The sequence below is a fragment of the Lynx rufus genome, unplaced genomic scaffold (assembly GCF_022079265.1).
Source record: "Lynx rufus isolate CCGP_SWC_20201006 ecotype Redwood Valley unplaced genomic scaffold, mLynRuf1.p SCAF_8, whole genome shotgun sequence".
NCBI lineage: Eukaryota > Metazoa > Chordata > Mammalia > Carnivora > Felidae > Lynx > Lynx rufus.
Genome location: NW_025814896.1, coordinates 23,903,282 through 23,928,086, shown reverse-complemented (window position 1 = coordinate 23,928,086; position 24,805 = coordinate 23,903,282). Strand labels below are relative to the sequence as shown.

At 44.3% G+C, this 24,805-nt stretch overlaps 1 protein-coding gene across 1 annotated transcript in view; it reads right to left on the bottom strand.

The window, feature by feature from the left end:
* Nucleotides 1-2,483: 2,483 nt before the first annotated feature.
* The window catches only part of LOC124503804 (ubiquinol-cytochrome-c reductase complex assembly factor 1), a 100,741-nt gene continuing 78,419 nt past the window's right edge, over nucleotides 2,484-24,805 (bottom strand). The window contains exons 8-10 of the mRNA XM_047069084.1: nucleotides 12,864-12,941; nucleotides 6,032-6,145; nucleotides 2,484-3,098 (exon numbers count right to left, since the gene is read on the bottom strand). Coding sequence (XP_046925040.1) covers nucleotides 2,964-3,098; nucleotides 6,032-6,145; nucleotides 12,864-12,941 — 327 coding nt within the window. The 3' untranslated portion in view covers nucleotides 2,484-2,963. The remainder of the gene's footprint in view (nucleotides 3,099-6,031; nucleotides 6,146-12,863; nucleotides 12,942-24,805) is intronic.

Sequence of the window (24,805 nt, the reverse complement as noted above, 5' to 3'; positions counted from 1 at the left end):
CCCATTAATTTTTATTTTAGAGAGAGAGCCAGCGTTGAGTGAGGGGAGAGAGGCAGAGAGGGAGAGAGAATCTTAAACTGGCTCCACATTCAGGGTGGAGCCGGACTCAGGGGTCAATCCCCAGCCCCAGGATCAAGGACTGAGCCAAAATCAAGAGACTGATGCTCAACCAACTGAGCCACCTTAGCAGCACAGGTTTTCTAACATGATTATTTCCCTTCCTGCCTCCCAATATTTGCACCTTATCTTTTAAACTTTGTTCTAATCATTTTGCAGTTTTATTGTAACTGTGTCTCTTAATTTGCTGTGATCCTTTCAGGAAGTACACAGAGTACAAATAAATGACAAAATTATTTCTAGAGAGTATTCTCCCTGAGGGCAAGAAACATCCTTCATTTGTTTTGTATAATAACAATTTACAGTAGAAAAACACGTAGCTAGGGATGCCTGGCTGGCCCAGTCCGTAGAGTGTTGACTCTTGGTCTTGGGGGTCATGAATTCGAGCCCCACATTGTAGAGATTACTTAAAAAAGAAAGAAAGAAAGAAAAACATGTAGCTACAGAAAGAACATTTAGCTCATTCCTATGCAAAAGCCAACGGAGGTACTTTGTACTGAATTGTTAAAATAAGCTGAACTGTGGGTCAGAGAATGATCCAGAAAGGGACTTTTTTTTGTTGGGCTTGTACTAATAATGACTGATGATCTAGTCATTCATTCCTTCTGTCATTTAGCAAAGCTTATTCTGATGCCTACCATGAGTCAGGCACTCCTGGGACACTAGAAAAACAAAGGTGACTGACTTCACAGTGCCCACTCTGAGGGAGCTAATGGTGCAGGATGAAGGGTGTGTATGTAAAAACTAGTTTCCACCTGGGACAGACAAGGTAGGATGGGGAGTGGGTATTTGAGGACACACAGGATTTCTCTAGTCTGAAGAGGAAACAAGGATTCCAGGTAGAGGAAATATACAGGGTGGTCTCTTCAGGTAACCCCAAATGGTTCAGTTTCCTCGGAGAAGAAATGAGTTAGAGACTCAGAAACAAGCACAGGTCAAATTAAGAAGAGCCTTGCAGCCTCGAGGAGCCTCGATTTTATCTTGAAGGGGAGGGGGTCATATACTCGGTGAAAGATGCCGGCAGGCAGGAAGTGAGGGCTTTGGGACATCCCCAACATGACAGATCCAATTTGGCTCTTTAAAACGCAGCTCCGTATTACAAGTTGCAGTGTTTGATGATTACTCATCTTATGGAGACAGGACTTGGCTCTGCAGGCAGGACCATCTGCTGCTGGAGACATTCATAAACGGCCTGTATGAACATAGGCCAACTGGGATGCTGAGAAAGGGAGTCAAGTTCTGGACCAGGGTTGGACTAAGAGACCTCTAAAGTTTCTTCTAAATCTGCAATTCTGTGATTCTCATGCAAGCCCAGTAGCTGAACTGGTGCTGTGGGCTGGGATCTGTGGCTGGGGAGCTGCCCTGGGCAGCAAATGGGTTAAGGCTCAAGTAACTTTTATATATGAATTAATGTGTGGAGTTGGGAGCCAAAATCTGTTCCATTAATTTTTCCATCCATTCCAGGAGCAGTTAGGTACACACAGTAAAGTTTATTTTGGTGCATGGTATACTTCACTCCATTAAAAATAAATTAATCAGCAAATTCCTGCCTGGCTCAGCTCTGGTTTATGTAAATAGTGCCCAGCTGTAATGAGTTACAAGGTGTTATTATCTCACACACACAGAGGAGGCTTCACTCTAGAACTCCGCTTGCAACAAAAGCATCTTAAATAAACTCAGAGAAGGCGGTCTGATTTGTAATGTTTTCACAGAAGTGGGATATACCTCACCCATATAGAATTTCTTTATATGACTCATTTTATAGCAAGTTAAATGAAGGAAGTTTGATGGGGGAAGGAGGGGCAATATGGTTCCCCGCCCCCTTCCTTCAATGCAAAGAAAATCCCCCAAGAGATGACCCATACTCAGGGAGGAGGCAACTGACCCTCAAGAGCACAGACCGAGGTGGCTCTGTAGCACACGCTCTAGAAGTTAGGAAGGAGCTAGAAAGCTGGGCATGGGGTTGGGCCCTGGGATGGTACAACTAAGCCAGAAAAAAATATTCTCTTTGCCCCAGTATCTCACATAAAGGAGTCAAGAGAGGAAAAGACAGCATGTCCCTCACCCCATTCAATAGGGAAGTGACAAAGAGGCCTATGTTCTTGGGTCTTCTTTCCAAACAACTCAGGATGTGACAAGCCCCTTGGCCATCAGAAGCCTCCTGGATCCCAGAGGATGGAGCCTGGCAGGCTATGCCTTGGCCACAACAGTGACATCTCCATGAACTGGAGGCAAGAACAGCAGCAGAGATCCTCTTGACCCTCTCCCCATCCTGTCTCTGAGCTGGGTGATGCTCCTCAGCTTATGGCAAATGCCATCTCAGATAAGTTTCTAAAAAACCCTAGAATAAAGAGTCATTGCAGAGATATGTCTCTGTGTCTTTTAATGGCCAACTCAACCCCATGGCTCAAAACCAGAGGACAGAGTGTGGTTACCCGTCTTGACTCAGCAGCATTCCAAACTGCTCCTTTGCCATGGTGGGCCCTTGGTGGAAGTGTACCGTTTCTAACTTACCACCATCCCTCTGCAGCCTTTGGGAAAAGCTGTCAATCACATAGTTACTGGAGGGGATTAGGGGAGTGTGTGCTGGGGAGCTCTTGCTCAGGGCTTCTCTTGAGGGAGAGGATATCTCAGAAGAACTGAGGGTTCTCCCAGCACTGTACCCCACCAGATCAGGCTCTTGGGCATATTAAAAGGAAAATCAACACAAATGGGGCCAGGTATTTGACAGATGCTGTTCAAAGGTCAGTTCAGGCCACTTTCTGCAGGGTTCTGGGCCAAACAAGCACCTCTCTCCTGGCAGTTCTTCAAAGCCAGCTGGCCAGCTGTTCAGAGGGACCAGTCCATCAAAGACCCTCGTCGTTATAAGTTGGGGAATGGGGCTTCAGGACACTCTGAGGATTCTTCTCCACTAGAGGGCGCCAGCTCACCTCCCCTGTCAGAAGCAGATCCTCCCCATTCATGGAGTCCAGGTACTGCATCTGCAACAGGGACAGCAAGAAACAGAGGGCAGGGACAAGGGCAGGACAGACATGAGACGTCAGAAGGAATCAGTCTTCCAATGGAGAGGATGGGGAGGGAGTTTGTGGGGGGTTCTGACAATACCAGCTCCCAGTCAGCAGGTCTCTGATCTTCCAGATTATTTCCTTAGAGAGGGTTGGGAGAAACTAATCACTGGGAAAGTTCACTGGGAAAGCTTTAGAGAATTCCCCATCATACCTCTAATAACCAAAACAGACACACAAGCCCTGACTTTCTGGACTGCAAGAACTTTTCAGGGAGGATGTATTGGGGGAGACATGTCCTTGGGATGTGTGCATGTGTGTGTAAGTTTATCTGTCCGTTCAGGGTAGTGATGTTACTCAAAGTGAGCCAATTCCCTTCTCTGAGGTTTAAGTCTCCTTGTGTGAAAACAGGGAATAGTAACGTGTACCCCCACAGGACTCACGAAAAGATTAAATGCTTGTAACTGCTAGTCGCTGGAACTTTTTCTGGGGCCTTGACCACACGATTAGTGGGCCGCCATGCTTGCCAGTGGGCCCAGCTTCACCCACCATGACGACTGGCAGTTTCTCTGAGAGAAATGTGGAGAAGGGACAACTGTGATGGACAATGGGCGCAGCTTCAGGGAAGGTGAGGTTGGGCAGTTCCACAAGAAGCAGGTGATCTAATGAGAAGCCAAGTCTCAGGAGGTAAAAGTGGTCTCTGGGAGAATTACCTTCGCTGCTGCTAGTAAGGAGAACAGAGGAATGAGAAATGCTTTCAAGGGGACAGGCAAAATTTACAGTGGGAGCTGGATCACATCAGGAGTAAGCATTGTATTCAGAAAGCTGAGACTCCACTGTGGGGTGAGAAGGCATTTGGGAGAAAAGGAGAAGGGATGGAAGTCCAGAGGCCCCATCTTAGGCTTTGGATCATCCTCCTCTTCCAAGAATTCCCATTCCTGTTGTTTCACCTTCAGGCTGCTGACCCTGAAACCTAACCTCAGTCTCTCACATATACCTCAGGTCTAGATTTCTATACATCATGCTGTCTTCCGGTGCAAGGAGAGCAACTGACCCATTATCTCCCCTAAAATACACTCCTCTTTCCAACAACTCCATTTCTATGCCTAATGCAGCCACTCTGCCCATCTTCAGCATTGAAAGTCTCAACATAACCTCTGACTGGGTCTTGGGCTACCCACCAGACCAACCAGGATCATGGCACAGGACTAATCTGTTCAGGGCCCCTCCTGGTCTTTCCTGAGCTGCTAACTTACACTGAGTCTTGCCTGTCTTTGGCCTTTCACAGCCTTTGTTTCTACCCTGTATCACATCACAGACTGATTTATTCCAGGGTTAGCTTGTGCCTGACTGGCTTCCTCACCAAACCATAAGTTGGCTCGCGGGTAGGTCTGGGTTCTGTGAATCTCTGCTTTCTCAGGAGAGTGCCTGGCACAGCAGGTACTCAGAAGTTTTGCTGATACCACCGGGTCCCATGAAAGCTCCCTGCTTCCCTAAGTGCCCTATCACTGTTTTTCTATTGCCTGCCTCTCACTAGACAATATGGAATTTTTTCTAGAGGCCCTGGTGTGGTAACTCTTTCTTTTAGGGCCCTCAGAGAGGTCCCAGCTGTGCCCTTGTTGTGGCCTCTGCCACAAGCCCACCATGGCAGATGGAAAAGCTGGGCTGGTCTCTCAAAAAAACACAGCATTTGCTTTGCCAGTTGCTACTTCTGTCTGACAGCGAGTCCAGTCAACAGTGAGTCTCAAGAGTTTTGTGTGGGTGGAGCCCCCTGGCCACAGTGCCTTCTTCCAGCTCTAGCAGATTTGAAGAATGGTCAAACAGAAGTCCTGGCTTCTGGGGTTCTCTACCCTCTGGGTCTGAAAAGCCCCACTGTGTGGTTTTTCCAGCCATCAACAAGCTGTTCCTGCTGGCTTCTACCCAAGAGCCAGGGCCTGGCCTTCCCATTCCTGGCTGTTGAAGGCTTAAAGGCTATGGACACAGGTGAATAAGAGAATAACTGTGGGGTGAGGCCCCTTCAGCTCCAGAGGCCAAGCCCATGAAGCAGAGATGTGACTCATGGGACAGCCTGAGCTGATGAGCTGTCTGGAGCAGCTAAGGCTTCTAGTGGCTACATGAATCACCAGCTTGGGGTTCTAGGCCAGCTGTGCAGGCTGACTCACTGGGAGACCCTGGAAAAGCCTCTATGTTCCTCTTCCTTGCCATTCAGCTCACTCGTCTATAAAGTATGGATTTCCCATCAATACAGGATCAAGGAGCAGAGAGATCAAGAGGTGAAGTAGCCATGGTTTCAAGAAAAACTATGTAGTGAAGCAGTCCTCACTCTGGAGTTTTCTCTTAGAAGCTCTGGTTTTAGGGAGCCCTGGGGGACCAGGGGGATGGGGAATGAAGTAGGAGGACGCTGTTTGATTGTGGATAGCATTCAGTGGGCAGAGGCTTGAGGGTTTTTTATGGAATTCTACCTGGAGCCCAGTCCTGCTAGAAATCAGAAACAGGAAACATGAACCTTGAAGCTTCAATGTGAGCACAGAGAGGGCTACAGTGGGCGACTGCACTGTACCCCATTCCCATATCCTACAGGACTATGCACACCAGGGTCTCCCACTGCACTGGGCACACAACAGACAATCAAATGTGTAGTGAATGAACGCCTAAAAGTGTTTGAAAGCAGGAGATTACTCAGCGCCTCTTCTTCTTCTATCCCATTCCCCACCCCCTGCCTAGCTCATGGCTGGATACAGAGAAGCTGTTCTCTATCAGTGCCTGGTGTGGACATGATGTGGTCAGAATTCCCTCAGACTGGCCTCTGGGAACTCAACCTCTCATGATCCTCTGAAAGTCCAGCATCCACAGACCTCAGGAAGGACCTGCTTTCCATGAGCCTCTGGAAGAGGTGTAGGGCTGCTCACCTGTTTCCTCACATACTCCACCAATAACTCAAGCTGTCGAGGATCTTCACATTTCTGGTTGAAGAAGGTTCTCCAGAGCGCAGCAGCTAGCCCATGGTCATCTGAAAGGATTCCCTGGAACACAGAAGACAACTGGTCTCCTGGGGACCATGGCAGAGCCACAATACAAAAGCTGGGACTATTGTAAACATAATGGCAAGCACCGCATTGGCTTGGAAGGACCTTACAGATACCACAAAAAGGCCTTGTGGACCTTATATACACCACAAGAAGGAACAGGGCAGCTACACAATAGAACTGGAAGAGGTCTTCAGAGAGCATCTGATCCAACCCTTTCATTTCATACAAAGGAAGGACACGGAATCCAGAGGGGCCAAGTGCCTGGCTAAGATTGATGCAGAGATGGGGTTTATGTCTGGTCGCCTTCCCAGGCTACAGTTCCCTCTACTCTCCTGCACTGTACTCGACCCAGCGATACCTGTGAAGCTAAGAAGAGAAACAGTGGCACATTGCTCCCACCAGCGTCCACAAGGAACAGGCACAGAGTATTCTGAGGGGGTATTTCCCCCCAGAAACAGAGGTGGGAATACACTGCACCTTCTCTTCTAGTGCATGGACACATATGCAAGGCAGCCGGCTCTCCGGGGAAGGAAACCAGGCACCATGACCTCACTGTCACCCATCTCTGGGTTGGCCATGGCTTGTCCTGCCTCTCCTCAAGTAGAGGAACAGGCTCACTGTCATGGGCCACAGAGGGCATGCTCAGACACTGTGTGCATGTGTGCCTAACATTGTCCTTCCCAGCAGAGACAGGGGCTCTGTTGGGAAGTCCAAATATCAGAGACTAATCGGCACTTGGGCCATGGACTAGGGCCATTTACTAGTTTGGATCTCTAAGGGAAGGAGAGGGAAGGTTCCTGCTTCCTGGGGTGAGGGTGACTGAAGGGAAAGGCCCCAAGAAGTTGCTCTGTCCAGGTGCCAAGGTAATGTGGAACCAGACAAAGCACTGGCTGGGATTTACAAGTCATAAGGTTGGATCAGGTCCTGGCTCTGCTACTACGAAGCTCAGAGATGGTGGGCAATTCAATACACCTGAGTCTCAACTTGCTCCTCTATTAAACAGAGATGAAAATGCTTTCCCTACGTACGGCATCTTTGCATTATGAAAGTGAGATCATGTAAAGGTACTCTGTTAAGTGGAGTACAGTCAGATACAAAGACCAGGAGCTTGCTTTGGCAGGCAGCTGTGGATATGGTTGAAACAACAGTGAGATCTAGGGATCAGACCACCTAGGTTCAAACAGCAGCTCTGTCACTTGATAGTTGTGTGGCCCTTCGAAAGCCAGCCCTTCCTGAGTCTCAGCTTCTCATGAGCTGAACAAACACAGTAAGACCAAGCCCACAGCATTGTTGTGAGAATTTGGAGATGATGGCCATGAAAGGCTCTGTAAATGGCAAATCACTGCACAAAGACCCCAGATCGTGTATTCAATGTGATGCTGTGGACTGGTCTCTGGGACAGGGCAGCATATGAGGTCTGACTTCAGGCCTGCTGCCAGGAAGGGCCAAGTCTAGGATAGGGTGCTGACAGTTTGGTGGAAAAACATTCTACCTGTTCCAAATGCTCCCTGCTAAACACCCCTACAATTCCACAGCTTAAGAGACTGTGCTGGCACAATGGCTGAGTCAGGAGAACCAGCTTCTTCTGGCAGATGGGGACAGGGCCCAAGGACAAGCTCAGGCACATCACCATTCTCCAAGTTATTTGCTAACCCAACAGACTGCCTGTGTCCACAGAGCCCTGGGCACATGCCAGAGTGCTGCTGGAAGCGACCTACATGTGCTACATGGGAAGGAACAGGCGTGAGAACAGGCGTCGTGAGGACTTAAGAGTATGAGCACAGAGCACAGGACAGTGAAAGCCCTGGGAGCCATGGCCTGCTGCAAACAGGCACCCTTGGCAGTGGGTGAGATGGTTGGGAAGGGGCAAGTCCATAATCAGTCAGAAAGAAAAGGATGACTCAGGACTCAGATTAACAGTGATAACAACCTGACTATTCCACGCTGTCAGAGTACCTTCACATACCTGGCTCCTAATGCCTATGTATATTGAGAAGAACAGATACTATTATCCCCATTTGAAAGATAAGTACACAGAGGCTTAGAGGTTATCTAGCTAAATGGTGGTAGACTTAGGACCAGAACACACTTGTGAAGTCAAGGGATGGTGCCTGACTAACTCTGGTTAGGACGCAGTACCTGCACAGAGTGGGAGTGCAATGAAATTGGCTGAATAAATCAATAAACCCAACTTTAGCTTTCTTTCCACCAAACCAGCAGTAAGTCAGAGAGAAAGCAGGAAAGGAAAAAGGGTACTTGGCAGCCAAATATTAGTTTGCAGAGTAATCTTCCCACAATCTACTAGGGGCCTACTTATTTTGCCTCACAACACAAAAAAGCAGCATCCTTCAGAGATTAAGAAACCTAGGCCTAGAGTAATTGAGAGGAAGCCTGTGGCTCGAAGGTCCTGGTTATGATTAAGGGTTTGGAATGGCAGTCTCACTCAGAGAAGACTGACTTGTGACACCACTATGTGCTTAAGCATGATGCTGAGAACACAGTATCACAGCAAAATGGTCTCAGCCCGCAGGCAGCTTGCAATCTAGTTGAAGGGACAAAGCTAGTGCACATTAAATAGAAGCACAGGATCAAATCCTAGAGAATGAACAACTGCCAATCTGTATAGGGTGACTCCAATGTATACTCTGTACATGGTTGGCTCCTCATTATTCAGTCTTAGCTTCCAGGACACTCTATTTGAAATTAGATATTTATTTGCTTGTTTACTTGTTTACTACCTGTCTCCCCATTAGAAGGTAAGCTCCAGTAGGAAAGAACCAGACCATGTTTGTTTTATTCACCAATACATTCCCAGTGCATCCCACATGGTAGGCATTTAATATATACCTGTTAATGGATGGATGGATAGATGATATTGAAATTCAGAGTAAACAAATACAGATCTAGAGAGGTCAGGGAAAGCTTTGTGGAGAAGGAGGCCTTAGAGAATAGAGAATATTTGGAGAGCTACAGGATATTCTAAGCAAGAGAGAATATATTAATTCACTGAACATTTACAGAAAGAGTATCTACAAGGCCTGATTCAGGCCCAAAGCTGACAGACTTGGCTACTGCCCTCCATACCTAGTTGTCCAGGAGAGTCTCAGTCAGGCACAGACAGTCACAGCATGTCTGTGGGGCAGTGGGGCAAATGGCCTCACTTTGGAAAGGTTACACACTAGGAAACAATGGGAGATATCAGTGGATAGGTCACACTGGGGACCACTGACAGAAGGCTTGGAAATTCCATGGAGGAATTTGAACCTAACGGAGTAGCAAACAGGAAAGTTCCAAAAGTGGCCATTGTCAGGGCACAACCCAAGCAACATTCTAGGAAAAGGGTGCTGTAGAACAGCACCGTCCAATGGAACTTTCTGTAACGATGGAAATGTTCTGTCCAGTAGAGCAGCCACCAGCCACATAAAGTTATTGAGCACCTGAAATGTAGCCAGTGGGACTGAATTTTCAATTTTATTTAAGGAATTTAAATCAAAATAGCTGCATGTGACTAGTCTTAGGACAGCTCTCGAACCCATGACTCGCAGTGTGGTCTGCAGATGGCTGCACCATGTCACCTGCGGCTTGTCTGCCATGCAGAATCTCAGGCCTCACTCCAGACTTGCTGAGTCAGAATCTGTGTTTTACCTAGGTGATTTGTATGCACATTAAAATTACCTGGGCAACTTTCACAACAGATGCCCACCTAGAGCAGTTAAATTAGAACTTTTGGGAGATAGGGGCCAAACAATGGTATTTCTAAAAAGTGCCCCAGGTAATTAGTATATTTCCCAAACTTTCCCACTCTAAACAGTCACCTGGGGTGCTTGCTAAAATACCAGGCCTCACTCCTATTGAACCAGAACCTTCAGGGAGGTACTCAAGAATTTGATTTGAAGAGCACCACAGGTGACTCTTGTGATCAGGCATGTCTATAAGATGGCTCTGCCAGGATGGACTGGGATAGGAGGGACAGAAAAGAGACACAATTCAGAACACCTTTATTAATATTGGTGAAAGGAATCAACTGAGCCATATGCAACAAAGAACTCAAAAAAAATGCTAACTGTTATATTTCTTCAATTCTAAGTCTCATTCTTCTATACACTGTAAGCTTTCTGAAGTCAGAATGCAACTAATTTAACAATTAACGTGTAGGGGTGCCTGGATGGCTCAGTCACTTAAGTGTCTTACTTTAGCTCAGGTCATGATCTCATAGTTTGTGGGTTTGAGCCCTGTGTTGGGCTCTGTGCTGACAGCTCGGAGCCTGGAACTTGCTTCGGATTCTGTGTCACCCTCTCTTTCTGCACCTCTCCCACTCACATGCTGTCTTTCTCTCTCAAAAAATAAACATTAAAAAAAAAAAACAAAACAATGTGTAGATCTAAGCAGTTTTTCTCAACTCCCATCCCACTCTTGCAAGGCTCATGTTCAATCAATGTTATGTGTGGTAGGCTATGGTTCAATGTGTGGTATGCTATCTAAATTGCTCTCCGGTAACTGAAGATATCTGGCAGACTGAGAATCAAGATCCTAACCAAATCCCTTAATTTTTTTGTAAGCTTATCTCCTGGCTTTAATTATTATCTTCAGGCTGATGACACTTCCCCCAGCCTGAACTCCAGTTTCCTATTTTCATCCTTTGTGCATTTTCTCCCTTCCTCATTCTTCCCCTACCACACGCCAAGTATCATGCTACTAGGCAGTAGAAATGCAAACACAGTAGAGACTGCCACTACCCAGAAGGAGTCCCCACCCAGCCAGGATGACAGTTAACACTAATGTAGCAAGTAGAGTCCAGGGAAGGTGGAAGGAACTGAGCCTAGGGCGGATCCAGGCCTGTTTCCCAGAAGGGGTGATGCTTGCATTCAATCTGGAGGTCACCACAAAATGAGCATAAAAGCACATGTTTTGTTAAATAGATGAGGTATGATGAATACTGGCAGTGCACATATAGGTGTTCATTACACCATTCTTTCATCTTTTCGATGTGTTTGAAATTTCTGTAGTAACAGCTAGGGGGAAAAGATGAGACACATGTTCTAACATGGATGAAGCTTGAGGGCATTACAGTAAGTGAAGTAAGCCAGGAGCAAAAGAATAAAACCTGTATGATTCCACTAACATGAGGTACTCAAGAGTATTCAAATTCATAGAGACAGAAAGTAGGTGGTGGTGGTTCCTAGGGCCTGGGAGGAGGCTGAGGGAAGAGTAAGGGTTTTAAGGGGGACAGAGCTTCAGTTTGGGAAGATGGAAAAGTTCTGGAAACACATGGTGGTGACTGTTGCTCAACAATGTGAATGTACTTAAGGCCACTGACATGTGCACTTAAAAATGGTAAATTTGAAGGGCATCTGGGTGGCTCAGTCAGTTAAGCATCCGACTTCGGCTCAGGTCATGATCTCATAGGTTGTGGGCTCAAGCGCCACATCAGGCTCTGTGCTGACAGTTCAGAGCCTAGAGCCTGCTTCGGATTCTGTGTCTCCTTCTCCCTCTCTCTCAAAAATAAATAAACATTAAAAATTTTTTTTAAATGGTAAATTGGATGAGACAGATCTAAATGTTCTGACATGGATGGATGTCAAAGATACATTGTTCACTGAAAAAGGCAAGGTACAGGATAGTGTATGTAGTGTAACTTCCATTTGTGTAAAGAAAATAAATATATAAGTGCTTGTGCATGCAAAGGTAATGTCTGGCAGGACACCCAGTAAACTATTAACAAAGTTTTCCTCTGGGGCAGGGAATTGGGCAGGAGAGAAAGGGGCCTTCTATTTTCTACTTCAACCACTTATGTACAGTTTTATGAGTTTCTGATGAGTATATATTGCTTTTATTTCATTTTTAAAATTATTTAAATGTATTATTTACTTTTGAGAGAGAGAAAGAACGTGAGCGGGAGTGAAAGAGAGGTAGACATAGAATCCAAAGCAGGTTCCAGGCTCTAAGCTGTCAGCACAGAGCCCGATGCAGGGCTCGAACTCATTAGTCATGAGATCATGGCCCGAGCCAAAGTCGGTCGCTTTACCGACTGAGCCACCCAGGCACCCCTACAGATTGCTTTTATAATTAAAGTTAAAAGACTGTGTGATTTGTCTGGCAGACCATGCTGTTTACATGTGTGTGTCTTCCTGTCTCTGGTGGCACCTGGGGCCAAGAGAATGACTGATTTGCCTTTGTCGCTACATCCAGCACCTGACAAGGACTCAAGAAATGCTTCTAGTTGAATGATTTGACCATATTCTATAGTGCTTTCTTTCCCAAGCACTAGGCAAACTTCTGGGCAGAGTCATTCCTGTTGCCAAGTCAATGAAGATGAGGAAATAAATACCAAGCCATAATAGTGGGTAGTGAGTGATGATGTCCCCTTGAAGGTTTCCTCAGAGTTTCTCATCAAAAAAGTCTTTTGTTGGGGCGCCTGGGTGGCGCAGTCGGTTAAGCGTCCGACTTCAGCCAGGTCACGATCTCGCGGTCCGTGAGTTCGAGCCCCGCGTCAGGCTCTGGGCTGATGGCTCAGAGCCTGGAGCCTGTTTCTGATTCTGTGTCTCCCTCTCTCTCTGCCCCTACCCCGTTCATGCTCTGTCTCTCTCTGTCCCAAAAATAAATAAACGTTGAAAAAAAAATTTAAAAAAAAAAAAAAAAAAAAAAAAAAAAAAAAAAAGTCTTTTGTTGGGGGAAGCCCATGTTCTGCTTAAGGCTTGGCAAATGACCTTACCTCATCATATCCCAAGATGGCTGCATAGAAATTGTTTGTCATAAGGATCATATTCTTCTTCAGGATATAAGAATTAACCTACAGAAACAAAATGACAAAAACAAAAGTATGAAAAAAGGGGAAAGAAACAAAAAATATGATTTTTGCCTCTTAACTATCATAGACTCTTAGTAGAACAAAGAGAGAAGGCCCCTAACAGAGCGAACTGCTAGTCCACTCTCATTTCCCTGATCTGTCTGGATTCTCCCCCTCCCCCATTTGACAGTTTCTTTTAGATTTTGATCCTAAATTACACAAATCAGTAAGTCACTTTAGTGAACTGAGCCACAGGTATGTGTCAGGCTTTTTGCTAGACCCTATGAACACAAAGTGTAAGAAATGTTTCTCAGCTGAAGGAGCAAACCGTCTAGTATGGGAAAACAGGTATGTAAAAAACAAACTGCAGTATGTTACCTCAAATTCTATTCCAGAAGTGGTGAGCAATAGAGGAATTTTAGTACAAATGATCTCTGCTCTGGGAGCAGGGAAAGAGTTCTCCTGGAGGTAAGACTTACGTGGACCATGAAGGAGAGAGGATATTCTAGACAGAGGGAACATGGTGTGCCAAGGTGCAGAGGCAGGGAAGAAAATATTTGGGAAGTGCCAGGGAAGGCAAATGGGAAGAAACTGGAAAGGTATGGTGGAACCAGGTTAGGAAATGTCGAAGGGCTACTGAAGGGAGCCTGTGGTGGTGAAAGACAGAAGGAAGTTGTCAGAGGTGCAAAGAGGAGGGAGAGAGGCAGGACCAGGAGACAGGAGGAGAAAGGAGAGCCCCTGAGGCTATGCAGAGGAGAAGAGAACAAGTTGGGCTGAAGCAGTAAGGCTGTTAATCTTGAGAGACTGCTTTCAAATACAATTGCAGTGAGACCATTGACACCATGGAGGAACTCATCTCAGAGAACGGCCAGGTGGGCCCTCACCAAATGTCTTCAGTAGGGTCAAAACTCTGACCTCCAGACCTCTAGGAATATGCTTGAGCAGGGTCTGTTTCATTCCTCGCTGGGGCAGAGCAGAAAGCCTGGTGTAATGTGCAATAAGCACTGAGTATTTAAACTGACAGGTTTTAGAAACAGCCAAAAGTTATATGGAACTTTACATGGAGAGTAAGATTTGTGGTTAACAATCCTGACCATTTACTGAGCAGCTGGTATGCGCCACGTGCTTTATGGACATCATCTCCTCTAACTGACACTGGAACTCAGGTGGTAGATGTGCTATAGTCACATTTTTATGGACAAAGAAAACTGGGCCGAAAGCAGGTAAAGTGACTGGCCCAAGGTGCCACAGCAAATTAATGATAAAGCTGAGATGAGTATCCAGTCAGTTTGAATCCAAAGTCCATGTGCTTATATTTCATCAGGTTCCTGCCTTCAGGAAGATGATTTTATTTTGGATCAAAAAACCAAAGACTGATTGATTTAATCCTGTGGTTCATAACTGGTCTCTGAAGAAGAGCAGAAAGAAGTAGTGAAAGGACCTGGATTTAGTCAGAAAACCTGGGCTGAAGTTCTAATTCCGCTATATTCACAGGATGTGACGATCTTGGGCAAATCCAATAACCTTTCTGAGTCTATTTCCTTGCCTTTCGAACGTCCTGCACATATCGCTGGTTTAAATAGCAAGTGAATGAGCACGTATTCATTCATTAATTCAACAATGTATGCCGAAAGCCTCAGTAAGCTGTAAAGTGCTCTGCCAATGCAATGAATTATGAGTAATACCTTCTGGTTTATTTACAAAAACTAAAACCAGTTCCAATAGTCAGGGATAATTTTCAAAAGGAAGAGAGAATGGTGACACTCAAGACTGGAAACTGTGAGACTGGATGCAGCTGGTAGTACAATCCATGACCTTTCCCTCCTACATTCAACCCAAGCCAAATCAGACCTCCAGCCTTCATGTTCCCAGAGCTCTGTCCACACTCTTCCTCTGGATGCACAATATGGTTTAGAGTTGCTTATGTACCTGTTTCTCCCACTAGTCTGTGAGCTACTCAAGGGTCATAACAAACTCTGTCTGATTAACCTTGGCACCCTTGACACCTAGTCCAGGACCTGGCCCAGAGCAGGGTTTAAGACTGGCAGGTGGATGACTGCATCCTTACCAGGGTCTGAGCGCCAAGCATAGCATGTTTTGTCCAATGACACCCTTTTGTTTCCCCTTTTTTGCTGCTTGAGTACCCTGCATGTTTCTGAAATTTCAAAAATATATACTGCCTAACTTCTTACACCATCTTCCAGAATGGGCTGAGGCGAAAGGAAGAGTCCAGAAACAAGCCAGAGCTAGAGTTCGTTCCTTCTGAAATATGAGGATGGGACTACAACCCACACCTGCTGATACCCATTTTGGAGCTCTCCCTACTCCCATACAAGTTATTCTCCTAATCGTGCAAGAAAAATCAGAGCCACCGACAGACGTCAGGGATGTCAAACACAGAGGCAAATCTCTCTGAGGCAAACATTCACTGAACCTGCTCAGAAGAACTGGTTTATGTGTTGCATCTAACTAGTGAGCTGTAGAGCTGGAAGGCCCTTCAGAGATCACCTAGCTCGATTCCTCTGAGGAAATAGTGAACTGGCACCCAAAAAGGGGTAGGCACTTGTCTGAGGTCACACATAAAGTTAATGTCAGAGCCAGGATTAGAACCTGATTTCTAGATGAATGCTTTACCTATTTCACCATCTGTAGGGCATTTCCAGCGATCACCAACACATTAATCTGCAAACCTCAGTTTTCAGCAAGGTCCAGTTACATACATACATACACACTTTCTCCTCTTGGGATGCACCTGCATTCTGGCTGGCTATGACCCAGGAAGAATGGACAGTGGGACAAGAATTCCCTATTAGCAAGGCTCCAGCTACCTCCAGTCCCATATTCTAACTCCAGTGACCTGTATGTATGGGACCTCCAGTCCCATATTCTAACTCCAGTTGCCTCTCCCTCTCCTCTCTGAGATGGCAAGCAGCCACAGCTAGGAATGGCTTTCAGATATCATCACCAGGCTGGATTAGATCATGAAAAGGGCCCTTCCTGGAAGAGGGTGGAAGCTCGATCAGTGCAGACACATGATCTGCAGGCAACAGGTGAGGGTGAGTGAGAACAGCTTCCTGAACTACTGGACTCATCCCAAAGGGGCCTTTCTAGCCAGTCCAGCAGCTACAGGCAGGGAGCTGGATATTCCCTCCAGTGAACCTCTGTTGGGATTTTATTTCCTCACTGAAGCTTTTGTTTGTTGGTGTGCAGGTTCTGTGTCCCCACTGCCAGATGATTCTGTAGGGAGCGCCCTGCCCATGAATACACAGATGGGACAAACCAAATGAGAAACTCCTCCCAGATAGCATTGGGCTGTTCTCCTAGTAAACTCTTATCCTTTTCATAATGCTTTGCTTTTCATAAAAAACCCATACATACAGTACCACCACAAGGAAAAGGTTCCTTTTATATCAGTTACTCATATTTTCCCATTTATTTAAGCTATTAAAATTCATGCAGATATTTTATAAGCCATCAGGATTTGGTGACTGGTATTACTGAATGTTTAATAATAAACTAAACAGAAGAAATCAGAGGGTTAAATGATGACTGCAATTCCTGTAATGACTTAATTAAATTTTTATTGAGTACATAAACTATGATGTCATTTCTAGCCAACCATGGGTCTGCTTTCCCAGCATGTCACAGGGTGGGAGCACTCAATAGGAGGCGAGGCTAAACGAGCAGCAAGTCTCAGCTGAAATGGGGAGGGGAGCAAGGCTCATGTAACACACTCAATAAATTATCCGTTCATTTTTAAACAAAGTCCATGAGTTATAATATATTTGCCATGCACTTTTTATGACATAATAAAAATGTTACCTTAAGGATTACTTAACACATACTACAAATGTTATAGCAGAGGCAGGCACAAGGGGCAAAGAAAACAAACACGAGCAGGCCAGGGACGGGTCCTGGAGTTTACGTCCCAGGGGGAACAGCATAGTATATTAAAAAGGGAATGCCAAAAAGGGGGTGGGGAGATGCAAGAGTTCAGGGTTACTAATCAGCAGATTAATGAATGAGACAACCAACAGGGAACACAAGCAAAACAATAATGAATCTTGCAAGGCACATGTTTAATTAATATCGTATTCGCAAGGAGGAATATTAGCTTTAAAGACACGCCAGTTCATTTGAGGCCAATTCGCTGCCCTCTTTCCCCTTTTTGCTGTTGCTGCTCTTAAAGACGTTTATGTGACTGCTTAACAGAGGAACCAGATTATGTGGATGGAGGGAATGACGGAGGATCAGGTTTAAACTCCTCCATGAGCTCTACAAGGTTCTTTGTGATCTGGTTCTTGGTCATCTTTCCTGCCTCACCTCCTCCCACCTCCCCACTTTCGGCTGACTCTTCAGTCAGAGCAAACTATGTGCTACTTCCACAAATACGCCTTGCTCTCTTAAGCATATTGTTGCTGGCAATCTTTCTGCCTTCGTTATCTACTGGGATGCTAACTCCTTCTTATCCTCTAAGACATAGTTTATAAATTATACCTTCTGCAAAGCCTCCTCTCTCCTCAGTCTATGGTGCCACAAAAATTCCAGAAACAGGTCCCATTGCTCACTGTTTACCATGTGCCAAGAACCATGCAAAAAGCTCCAAGCATGCAAGCTCACTTAATCCTTCCCAATGACTAACTCTGTGAGACAGGTACTGTTACTATCCCCACTTTAGAGAAGAGGAAACTGACATTTGAGAAGCTAGGAAACAGTGGGTCAAAATCAGAACACAGAGCAGTCTGACTCCAATGCTATCTATGGTGAAACAAACACAATAAATAATGTGGCCACCCTTCATGTACCTACAACTTAGGTGATCTGTAGAGGCAGGACTAAGAACAGCTAATAGAGTCTTGGGTAAACACAACTCAGAGATTCCCAATTCCAATGGTGGCTAGAGATGGGTCACCCGATGGGTCATCAGTGGCCAATTACTGATATCTATCAGACATCGCTAGTAAGCTAAGCCTCATTTCTGGGAAAACTGGGCCGGGGGTGGAGGTGTAGGGGAGGGAGCAATGGTGTGGCTGTGATGTGAGAGGACAGAATGGAAGAAGGCTGGTATGGACAACACAACTGATGCACATGAAAGGTAAGAAGAAGCTTTGCAGCCACTGGCTTGAGGCAAAGTTGCTAACAGTAACAAGTTAATAAGAATTCGTTGGAATCTGGGCACCTGGCTGGTGGAGCATGGCAGAGCATGTGACTCCTGATCTTGGGGGTTGTGAGTTCGAGATCCACACTGGGCCGTAGAGGTTACTTAAAAAACAAAATCTTTAAAAAACAAAAACAAAAACAGAATTTGTTGAAATGAACGAATGATAAAATGGGGCTAGAGTTGTTGACTAAAGCATAAGAAATATACCAAATTCATCATAAAGCTACAACACAGTACAAAAGATTGCAGGTCAGGTCTTTCTAGCAGTCAGAAATGGCATCAGCAATGCTTTCCAGCGTCAACACCATGGGCCACACTGATTGCATGGCAATAGGATAATGTGCATTGATCATCAACGAGTCTATTAAACTTAATTTTAGAAATGAGCTCACTGTAGAATATTATGTGAAACACACAGAAATGGGTGAGAGGAGAAAGAAAGAGAGAAAGGGTATATGGAGAGACCAAATACATGGGTGCAGATAACTCACTTGCATTATGACTAAATGATTTACCGAGGCTCTTTTAGCAATGACCGCAAAATACAACGAATAAAATTCTGTGTGTCTGCTGTGTGTATGTGTGTGTTAGGCAGATCCAGAGGAAACTGTATTAATACCAAGAAGAAAAGGAAAAATAATAAAACATGAAAAGATGGACAGTTTCAATGTCTTCCTCCCTCTTTAGAAAATGATGTGAACATCTGAGTAAAGCATATTTCAGCTGTGATGAAAAGCCAACCTAAAACAGGAGATAATCCTTACATCTCATTTTAATAAATGATTTCCAACTTTTAATGGCACAGAGAAGCTTACTACACTGAAATGCCTTTTTTCAATTATTTATTTATTGGGACACCTGGGTGGCTCAGTTGGCTGAGCAGTCGACTATTGATTTCAGCTCAGGTCATGATCCCAAAGTCATGGGATCAAGCCCCTTATTAGGATCAAGCCCCGCGTTGGGCTCCGTGCTGAGCGTGGAGCCTGCTTAAGATTCTCTCTCCCTCTCTGCCCCTTCCCCGTTCTCGCACGCTCTGTCTCCAAATACATATATACATCCATACATTATTTATTTACTTACTTATTTAAAAAATCCCAGCCTAGCAGCTTGGAATCTGCATATTCAAAATTTGTATAGCCTGATCGTGTCATAAAAAATGAGGTACGTGGTTTGGCAGGCATACCTGCTGAACCACTGGCTTTAATTTCTGATGGTTATAAAGTACAGGAGCCTTTTCCTCAGGCTTGGAAAACAGCAAAGCAAGAGCCAGCCATCCTTGAAAATTACATTTACCCACTTGACAAGGCATTCAAACACCTCAGTAAGTCTGTAACTATGTTGAAAAGAGCTGATGAGGGACCTTATGGTCCTGGGAAGATCAAACTACCCACACCAATTGAATTTGCTTCTATGTCAGAACATACAGATAAGAGGAGGGTAACAGCTATAATCTACTCTGATTTCTGAAATTTTTGATTGCATCCCACATGACAAGTCTCATGCATACTCCAGTTATAGGGGTTATATTAACATAGACTTCAAAGAGTCACTTTTAACAACAGCACTGACAGCACAGCACCAAATTCTAAAGGAAATAATTCTGGGGTCTCCACTGAAAATGTGTGCTGATAATAATTACGATAGTGGTAGTGGTAACATGAACACATATCACATATCACATTTGATTTGATAATGAGTTCATATATACAATCTTATTTGTGCCTCACAATCATAACCTTGCCCTTCTAGGAGTTCACAGCCTAACTGCTACTGTTGTCTTGATTCTATAAACAAGAAAACAAAAGTTCAAAAATGTTAAATGACTTTCCCCAAAGTCACACCCTGCTTTTGACAGTGCTAGGACTTTTATCTCAGACAGCTGGACCCTAAATCTAGTGTCTTTCCTAAAATGTCATACATTTCTGCTTCTGATGAATCATATCAGAAATGGAGAAATCACACAAGCAAAAAAGTTAAAACTGCTAATTTTGGTACTTTGAAAAACAAGAGTAAAATGCAAAGAACTATGAATTATTGAAAAGTTATCCTAGAAACAAGAAGAGATTCAACAAGGTCAAATACACAGTGGCATGTCTAGGCCAAAATAATGATAAATAACAGGATGAAGGAAGGGTTTGACTACATATGTAGTTATAATAAAGTCCCAGAGCAGATCTCTGATCATGAACTGACAAATGAGAAAATTTTAAAGTAACGTGGACATATGAAAAGAAATTCCATGTACAAAGGTTAAAAACTTTTCTTTCCTCTATCACTGTAATAGTCAAGAGTCTTTGTTTTAGCTACCATACTTAAGAATAAACAAGGAGAAACCAGAGAAATTTCAATGAAGCGTATCAGACAGGTATGGTCACACTGGGTTACCATTGGTCACAAGCCAGGACATTCATGATTCTACAGATGAAAGAAACACCCAGAGGCTGTACCATGACTTGGCCTGTTTGCTTCCATCATCAGTCTCAATGGATCGGCAGATCTTGGAAGTACTACTCTAACACTGCCTGAGGTGAGTATCACTCACTCTGGGCATCCCTTTCTTAGGGCCCAGATCTACCCTCCCCAACTTCTTAAGAGTCGGCAGGCTGCTGACCCTGGAAACCTGTCCCTTCATCACAGAGATGGGCAGAGGAGCCCCAGCTAACCTAATCTGACTCTTACTTCTGAGCAGAGATAACCAAAGATAAAAGGCAGCTAAAGTTGGATCATCCCAAAGAGACTGTACTAAGTTCCTGTCAGTTAATACTACAATCCCTGAGCTTCCCGAGGCCTGTTGTTAAACTCTCCTTTCCATTCTGTGAGCACTAGTTAGCCTCCAATAAATGCCTTTGTTTGCTTAAATTAGCTGAAGTCAGTTTCTGTTGCTTGCAATCAATGGATATATTGTCATTCATCAATTCAATATAACCTCTCCATAATAATATAATAACAACATTAGCTAACATTTGTTGAATGCCAACCATGTGCCAGCAACTGTATTAAAAGCTTTCAATCTTAAAAGAGGGTACAATTGTCCTCATTTTACACAAGAGGCATTACCTTATTTTCTGTGAAGCCTTTCAAGTTCCCTAAAGCTTGTTGCTTTTTCATTCACGTGGTTTTTAATATGTCCACCAGGAAGGCATATTGTACTATTTTCCTAATCTGTTTATAGTTTGCCCCCACGCTCCCTCACTGCATTAGACTGTGAGCTCCTTGATGGCAAAGATGGTGCACTGCTCAGCACATGCCTGCAGAATGAATCAATACAGTATTTCCTCTTAATTACCTCTTGTATTTCCTCATAATTCCTCCATAATTACACAATATGGTAATTCCTCATAATTACCTCTTGTATTAGTGACGTCCATCCACCTTTACAAATTTCAGGAAAGCTCCCTTGAATACAAAGATTGAGTACAAGGGTTTGGGGAAGGGTTGAGCAGATTTGTGTACTTGCTGCTGCTGTTTTCATGGTTTCCAAACACTACTGTAGCCTGAAGAGGCCCAACTCCCATCCTTTCAGTGTGTCCTCACATGGCCTCTAAAATCCCACACCTCTCTCAGAGCAGTCTCTTCCACTGGAATATTTCAAGACCACCTCTAGTTCCATGACTACCATCTGCTAGCATTCTAGACTTGAAGTCAAAATACTTATATAGAAGTTTGAAGTAAGGAGGAGAGCTTCTGATTGAACAGAGAAAGAACTTCATGATTGTCAGGGTAAGAAAACACAAAGTGGGCAATTGAGTTTTTCCTCTCTTGCTGATCGTTCTTTTTTTTTTTTTTTTTTTAATGTGTATTTATTTGTGAGAGAGAGAGAGAGCGCAGGTGAGGGGCAAAGAGAGAGGGGATGACAGGATCTGAAGCAGGCCCAGTGCTGACAGCAGAGAGCCCAATGCGGGTTCGAATTCACCAACTGTGAGATTATGACCTGAGCTGAAGTCAGATGCTTTACTGACTGAGCTACCCACGTGCCCCTCTCACTGAACATTCTAATGAGATAGTAGTGTCTCTCAGGTGAACAGGCTAAACTTTACCAGACCTTTGATCCCTGCCTGCTCTGTAACAAGCGCTATGGAAGACTAACTAGGAAACTTTCTAAGAAGTGCCCTTCTGCTATACTTCCAAGTTTAAGAAACGGCTTATGCTCTGCTAACAAGTGCCAGTACATGAAAGTTTTGATCGGGATTTGGTTTCCTGTTGTTAAATACAAGATTTGGGAAGTGAAAACAGTTTAATTTATTAATGGTCATTTATGACCCAAATCAAGGTAGAACCAATCTGTAAGACAATTACCTGAAGTATAAGCAAAGGACAATTCCATTCACACCTACTAGTATGGCTATAATTAAAAAAAAAAGGAAAATAGCATGTGTTAGGGAGGATGTAGAAAAACTGGAACTCTCATGCATTGCTGGTGAGAATGTCACATAGTACAGTGTTGTGAAAAATAGTTTGATGATTTTTCATAAAGTTAAACACAGAATGACCCTATGACCTAGCAATTCCACTCCTAAGTATATATCCCAAAGAATCGAGGCTGAGACTGAAACAGATATTTGTACACCAATGTTCATAACGGCATAATTTACAATAGCCAAAGGGTGGAAACAACCTACACATACATCAACAGATGAACGGATACACAAAATGTGGTATCTACATGCAATGGAATACTATTCAGCCCTAAAAAGGAATGAAATGGATGTATGCTACAACATAGATGTACCTTGAAAATATTACATTTGAGGGGCGCCTGGGTGGCTCAGTCGGTTAGGCGTCCGACTTCAACTCAGGTCGCGATCTCGCGGCCCGTGAGTTCGAGCCCTGCGTCGGGCTCTGGGCTGATGGCTCAGAGCCTGGAGCCTGCTTCCGATTCTGTGTCTCCCTCTCTCTCTGCCCCTCCCCCGTTCATGCTCTGTCTCTCTGTCTCAAAAATAAATAAACGTTAAAAAAGAATTTTTTAAAAAAAGAAAAAAAAAGAAAATATTACACTTGATGAAATAACTCAGACAGAGAAGGACAAATGTTGTATGATTTCCCCTTATATGAAGTACCTAGGATAGGCATAGAGGCTACAAGGCATTGGCGGAAGTGGAAATGAGGGAATTTTTGTTGGGGATGATAAAAAAATTGGGATAGACAGGTGATGGCTACATAATATTGTGAATACACTTAATGCCACCAAATTGTACACTTATGAATGGTTAAAATGACAAATACTATGTCATGTATATTTTACTACAATAAGAAAAAAGAAAATTCCAATTATAAATGATTCTTCTCACACAAGAATTTCAATCTGTGACTTAACCATGTACATACATTAAAGCCTCTCTTACAATACCTATCCCATTCTGAGCAGTAGTTTCATGACGTAACTTATATTCCTTGCTAGACTGTAAGCTGTCTGGGTGCAGAATTCTACACTGCCTTGTACATGTTCAATAAGGATATACTGAGTGCCTACTATATTCAAGGGATTACGGTATGCAGTAGACATGAAGGATGAATGAAACATAGTACCTATCCTGAAGAAGTCTGTGGTCTCATGTGAAAGAGATTCCACACACAAATGATTATAACACCTAGCACACTGTAAAAAATGGCAATGGTGAGTCTCAGGGCTAAGAGGCTTCAGAGATGAAGCAACATTTATTATATTAGATATTAAAGGGTGAACAGGGATTATTACTTTTCAGACTGAAAGAATGGTATGTGCAAAGCCACAGAGAGGTGAACAAATACTGCATTTTCAGAGAAAAATCTGTAACAGAGATGCCATGATGGGAAGAAGCAGAAGGCAGAACTGGAGAAAGGCAGTCAGTATATGTTTGACTGGAAATGGCCCTGAATGCCACATGAAGAGGTCTAAGCACAGGGAAGTTGCATCGACGGATTTGTTCCTGAAAATTAACCCTAGAAGTATAAAGTACAGACCACAAAGTTGGGGGAAAGACCGGAGGCAGGAACACCAGAAGAGATAGGGTGCCTGGGTGATTCAGTTGAGCATGACTCTTGATTTCGGCTCCAGTCACGATCCCAGGGTTGTGGGATTGAGCCCCATGTCAGGCTCCACACTGAGCATGGAGCCTGCTTGAGATTCTCTCTCCTTCTGCCCCTCTCCCCCTGCTCACGTGCACTCTTGTGCACATGCACGTGCTCTCTTTCTCTCAAAAAAAAGGAATACTAGAGGAGGCTGCAGCAATGGTGTAAGTGAGAGTTGGTAAGGAACTGAATTAGCATAAATGGCAACAGGAATAAAGAGGAAGGAATGCTTTTAAGAGAAATGTCTATAGCAGGATCAGCAGTGGGTGTGGAGGGGAAAAGGTGAGGAGGCCATAACTTGCACATAATCAGACCTCACTGAATGCTAGCTGAAAAAAGAATATAACAGTTATATGTAATCATAAGCTGATGACTTTCTGACCCTGGTAGCACTAAGGGCAGACAACCAGTCTTGTAGGGTTTTAGCAATCACAGTGCCCTCAATGTCTTCTGTGTTGTGGTAATGGAAAATCTTACTTGAACAAGATGTAATATGAGCAAGATGTGTACTTAGCTAGAGCCCGGCAGGCGTCTCCAGCGGAGCAGGAGTACAGAACATCAGGGCCTAGAGCTGATCCCCGTTCCCAGTAATCTGTTCACTACCAGTCAAGGGATATCATCCCTCTGGGGCCTCTGCATTCTACCTGCAGTCATGAGG